At 48.4% G+C, this 6,000-nt stretch overlaps 1 protein-coding gene across 1 annotated transcript in view; it reads right to left on the bottom strand.

The window, feature by feature from the left end:
- The window catches only part of Cnih3 (cornichon family AMPA receptor auxiliary protein 3), a 99,159-nt gene that overhangs the window by 51,207 nt on the left and 41,952 nt on the right, over window positions 1-6,000 (bottom strand). Inside the window, exon 2 of the mRNA XM_075989342.1 lies at window positions 1,033-1,101. Within this exon, the coding sequence (XP_075845457.1) occupies window positions 1,033-1,101 (69 nt within the window). The remainder of the gene's footprint in view (window positions 1-1,032; window positions 1,102-6,000) is intronic.

Here is a 6,000-nt window from a genome sequence, read left to right as displayed (position 1 = left end):
TGGGAATCCTACCAGAAAAACTCCAGACAAGCTGGAGGAGGGCTCAGGCTCCTAACTTCCTGGCGTTGAGAAATGAACATGCTTGGCTTCAAGCCAGTCTGAGAGCCTATGGGTACTGATGAGCAGGTGTGTGCTGTTGATGCCAAGCTCAGTGTCCACAAAGACATGAGACCCTGGGCAAAAACCATCAGGCCTGGCAGAGCCAAGTTACCACAGGTGGGTGGTGAGGCTGGTAGAGGAGAATAAAGTGGGTTTTAAAAATTACAACTTTTATGAAGTTCACTAAGCTTTCAAGTGGTTCTTAAGGGTACTTTCAACTAACCCAGTTTGCTTTTTATAGCTGACTTTGAAAGAGTTTGGCTTTACTTTATAGAATCATAGGCTGTGATGCCAAAGCAGGGCTTAGATATAAAGTCAAGTCATTTCCAAAACGATCTTGAGTTGGTGGTCAGAAGACAGGCTTTGGAGTTGAGTAGAGTGGAGTTCCAGACCTGAGACCCAGAAGCAGAACCCAGAGTTCCTCAACCAGACTGCACCAGATTCCCTGGTGCCTGAGCTGACCCAAAGACTCAGGCATGAAAGACGAAAAGTCCACCAGATAATGGGACTGTACCTGGTGCTGCACCCATCCGTTTACCTTCCATGAGAAATCCAACTATTGCCCACCTCCCGCAGAGCAAGAGGTTCATACATGATACTTGCACACCCTACAGACATGCTGGCCAACACAGAGCCTTTGTCTATGGTCATAGATAAGGAACCAAAAATCACTGGCATCAGGCTTTGAGGACTCAGCACCACCATCCAGCAGATCCCCCCACCCCCCACCAGGCTACAGGAACTGCCACACTTGACTAGCAATGTATTGCAAGAGCTCAACAGACCTCAGCAAGGAGACCCTGGAGCAACTATCAGCAAGGAGTATAGGCAGGACCAGGACAGTATATTCTGCTCTTTAACCCTCCCCCGATCTTTCACGAACCCAGGGACATGTGGAGACACTCCCTGCCCATCACTGGCACCACTACTTACCGCATGGACAGGGTTGCACTGGTCTATGGGACTCTTAAAATCCGTCCTTAACTCATCAAAGGCGATTATCTGAAAGAAAACACATACAATCAGGATACTGTGCACATGCGGTCAGCGCCACTATCAAAACCTATCTGCGGCTCTGCCCCCAGATGTCTACCCTAGGAGGAGAGGACGCGGTGGAGGCCACACAAAGCTGGCCAGGAGCTGGCCACTGTCAAAACTGGCAATGGGAACATAAGATTTTGTCTTCTGTCTATGATGCTTGATTTGAAACTTCCCAAGTAACATTTTTAACATTTTATTTTCCTTATGCAGCCTATACAAAGATGTGGAAAAACTATTCTGATGGAGCTAAGTTTGGTAAAGGCATAAAAATGTAAAACTTCCAACCAGCACTTTTAGCATCGTCCCTGACAGGCACTGCAGCCGGGTTGTTTGTCTCTTTGCTTGTTTGTATTCTATTTGGCAGAAATGCCAACTGTCAGTCAAAAAAAGTCAGGGGAAAGGAAGGGAAGAAAAGGGAAGCTAAACTGTCACAAGGAGAAACAATCCCATCTCTAAATGTCCAAAGACTGGATCAGCAGCCCCAGGCAGGCCAGGCCCACTACTGCGGTCTCTGGAGGCTCATCTGGGCATACGCTCCAAGCTCCCTAGGGAGCTATGGTTCCCCATTTGTCAGAGGAGGAGGATAGGGAGGGGACCTTCTGCCATCGCAGGATGAGGCATGTCCCCTCCGCAGCAGGAACCAGATGAGGGTAAAGGCTCTCAAGGCCTCATCCTAACCCAGCCATCCATACCCCTACAGGGGACTAAGTGGCAGGAGACAGAGGTGTTTGACCCAGGGGCTCTCCTTTCTTGAGGACAGGCTTTGGGTATTCTCAGCAAAGCAAAGTCTCTTCGTAGCTGTAGTTTGGATCTTGAATGTTATCTGAAGGTTCGTCCATGTGTTAAGGAGTTGGTACCCAGCCTATGGCATTCTTGGTTTGGTTGTTGTTAGGTTGTTTGCTTGGTTGGTTAAGTGGCTGGGTGGCTGGGTGTGTGGGTGAGATGAGATTTTTTTTGGTTTTTTGAGACAGAGGTCCATGTTTCCTGGACTGACTTCCAACTTTCTATATATCTGGGGATGACCTTGATCTTCTGATTCTCCTGCCTGCATCTCCTAAATGCTGAGATTACGTGTGTGTAGTCCCACACTTGATTCATCCAATGCTGGGGATGTAACTCAGAGCTCCAGGCTCTACTAACTGAGAGCAAGCACTCTACTAGCTGAGCTACGTGCCAGACCATTGACATATTGGGTAGTAAAAACCTTTAAGAATTGGGGCATAGTGACGTTAAGACTTTTTTTAAGTTTTATTGGATTGCTTTTGTTTTTTGTTTTCCTTCCTGACCCCTTGACAGTGCAGAGGTGAACAGGCCTCCTCTACCACATGGCTCCCTTTCCACCATGTTCTGTATAACCACAGGTCCAAAATCATGTCAGTAAACCACGAGCTGAATCATCTGATGACGTCAAGCGTTAACCCAAACCCTCTTCCTTGTAAATTGTTTATCCCAACTATTCTGCCACAGTAAGAGAACAATAACTGCCACACCTACTGAGCATAAATGAACTCACTGTCCACGAGGGTGCACTCTGGGGAAGCCTGAATATGTGGCAGATATTATGAAGCAAGGAAGCCAGGTTAGCGCCCGGGCAGCTCCTAACCCAGTCCTATGTGGCCAAGACTAAGAGCCAAGTGAGGGTGGGCGACCATATTTACAGCATGGAGATGTCCTCTTAACGTCAACGCCTCTGCAGAATTGGGGGAACACAGCACATAACTTGAGCTAAGAGAACATCCCCACACCACCTCTGATGGACAATTGGTCTATCTAGCCAGGACTTCTCGGGGTGATCATTGTGCTGCTGGCTCCATCAAGCTGAGCATCATCTGATTCTCCCTAAAGCATCCACCCACAGCCAAAGTCAGAGCACCGAGCCGCAGCCTGCAGGCCAGGCCAGCCTGCCACCCACCCACTCTCTTATAACCTGTGGGCTAAAAATGACTCTCACATTTTTTAAAGAGTTGAAAAATATCATCAAAAGAAAAATACTGTTTTTGTGACATGTAAAAAATATGCTAAATTCAAACCTTGGTGTCTACAGAGAGAGAGTTTTACTGGTGCTTGGCCATGTTCAAGTCTCTTGCTGTATGCTATTTTTGAAAATTCTAAGGCAGGGGTGAGACAAATATATCTGCTAATATGTGTCTTAGAGAAAATAGTTGACCCCTGGTCTGTTCCTTCATGTGTCCTCTGGAGGAGTGACTCTCCACCTTCCTAATGCTGCAGCCCTTTAATACAGCCCTCATGTAGTGGTGACCCTCCCAACCGTAAGATTATTGTCGTTGCTACTTCATAACACAATTTTGCTACTGTGATGAATCGTGATGTAAACATTTTTGGTGATAGAGGTGTGCCAAAGGATGCATCCCACAGGTTGAGAACCACTGCTCCAGGGTTGGTATCCCATGTAACAGCCACTGACCATGTGGGCCAATACTTCAGTTGTGTTGTGTAAAATTCAATCTGTAGTTATTGGTTAACTGTTAAAACAATAAAACTACCAGGGCTCTGGGGAGATGGCTCAGGTGGTAACATGTTTACCACACAAGCATGGGGGTGGGGCTAAAGTTAATGCCCAGTATCCCTGTAACAGCTGAGGAACATGGTAATGCCAGAACGGGGAAGGCAGAAACAGGAGGATCCCGGGGGCTGACTAGCCAACCAAACTGTACAAATCTGTGAGCTCCAATTTCAGTGAGGGAGCTTGTCTCATAAAGCAAAGTGGAGAACAACTAAAAAGATATCTGTACACGCACAGACACAAATGTATATACACACATGATCATGCACCGCCACTACACACACACACACACATGCACGCAGGTACACACAGCCACGTAAGTCTGTTATATATCACATAGCTCATGTATAAAAACAGTTCAATTCCTACAGGAATTTCTACAGGGCAGTGCTACAGGAGAGACACATAGGATGAGTTCAGTCTCCCCCACACGGAGTCTGTGTGGCTGCCACTGGTGTGACCTTAGCACATCTCTGTTCCCTACGCAAAATCTCTCCACCCAGTGTTTACACAAACCAGTGCTAGGTCACCTAATCATCCTGATTACCATCCACTGAATGACTGGCTGGACATGTCCACCCTAAAGTGCGCCTGTCAGAACTGAACACTATATCCAAGGTGAGGTTGGTTGGCACAGAGCAAGAGCATTGGTCACCATCTCTGCTCTGCACCCCACGCCTCTGTAAATGCATTTCAGCTGTACCAGCCCTGGATCTTCTCCTTGTGCTCCAGTTAAACTCAGTCCACCCCATTCTACATGAGTATGGTTGGCTTTGGGAGCCTGAGAGCCGACAGTGACCTTTGTCCCCATTCACTCTTCCTTAATTCCTCAGTCCAATCTTTTGAGACACAGCCTGTCTCCAAACTGTACATCCTGATAAATGTGATGTCCTCAGTATCCCCATCAGTACCACCCACTGTGTACTCAGAACAGGACCATGGACAGAGAAATCCTCCTTCCTTCCCCCCCCCCCCCCCCCCGTCATTCTCCAGCACCAGGGAGGCTAACTTTAGTGCTTCCTGGGCCTGATATTTATCCTGCTAGAAAGATCCTGTTCCCACCCAGCCCCATGCCTGGATCTCTGTCCCTATACAAGAGAGCACAGGCAGGCGAGCCTGGGCTTACCGGAGCAGGAGCGGCCAGTGGTAAAGCAAGACAGATGAGCTGGTGGGGATCTTGAGACACTCATCCCGTGCCTGGGCTCCAACCCAGAGGAGGGTGGCGGCGGGAAGGTTGTGGGTGCTGTTCATGCCAGTGAGCTCCACCCCATGTGAGCTATGACCTGGCTGCTTCCTGTGACAGTCAGGGTCTTCAGCATCCCCACCATCCCAGTGTCACGGCTGAACTGTCTACTCAGTCGGAAAGCTTCAGGAGGCATCTTTTATACTCAGGTCCTGTGACGGTCACGTGGAGATACTAAACTCCACAAGACACGGCTCCTGACCTCATGATGTGCCTGCCTGCAGCAGGAGGGGACATGCACACAAATAGATCAATGTATTACCAGTGTCGTCAGGGCCAGGACCAAGACAATCACTATATTCCTCACAGGGTCACCATATCAGGTGCTGGGCCACGTACCGCACAAACTTGCGTCATTTAGTCCTTGGACTCATCATGAAAGAGACCTGTTATTGCCCCCATCGAAGAGATGGAGAGCGAAGCCAAGTGTCGTTAATGACGCTAGTGCCAGATTAGATACCCAGACACAAATCCAGGAAGTACCCACAGGCTGTTCCACAGACTATACATATGGAGGAGGAAGTGGGGACTCTAAGTTACAGGGAAGGATGAGCAACTTGCCAGGGAAACAGAGTGCAGTCTCCCAGGGGACAGATTTGGGTCATCCTCTGCCTGTCCAGATCGCAAGCAGACTCCTCGGTCCTGCCTCCTGCTTGTTTCTGGGAATAGGGGTAGCGTGGCAGAGGGCAATCCTGAGGCTCCAAAACCTGAGTGTGAGAAGCACAAGGATGCCACTGTGATTGAAGGTGGCAAGACAAATGGCTGAGATTCAGTTATGCACACTTGAGATTCCTATGAATCCCACTAATCCACTGAACAGTGTAGCCCAGCACCAAACAGTACTAGGTGAACTTGAACTCCTGGCCCAGAGACACACATCGAACCTCACACTCATTTCTCAAAATGTAATATAGTAAAGCTCACTCTTTTAGTGAAAATTCCTTAAATCTCAATAATGCACAGTCCTGCAGAGTTGTGCTGTGTGCCGTGGGGGTGATACATTGTTTTTAATTGCACACCAGCGCTATGTTGATGATACACTGCATCTAGTGCTACCCCACCTCTCCTCTTGACTCCGGCAGTCAACTGCTCT

This window comes from Microtus pennsylvanicus, chromosome 10, assembly GCF_037038515.1.
Source record: "Microtus pennsylvanicus isolate mMicPen1 chromosome 10, mMicPen1.hap1, whole genome shotgun sequence".
Lineage (NCBI taxonomy): Eukaryota > Metazoa > Chordata > Mammalia > Rodentia > Cricetidae > Microtus > Microtus pennsylvanicus.
Note: the sequence above shows the minus strand (reverse complement) of the source record. Positions and strands in the feature narration are given on the sequence as shown.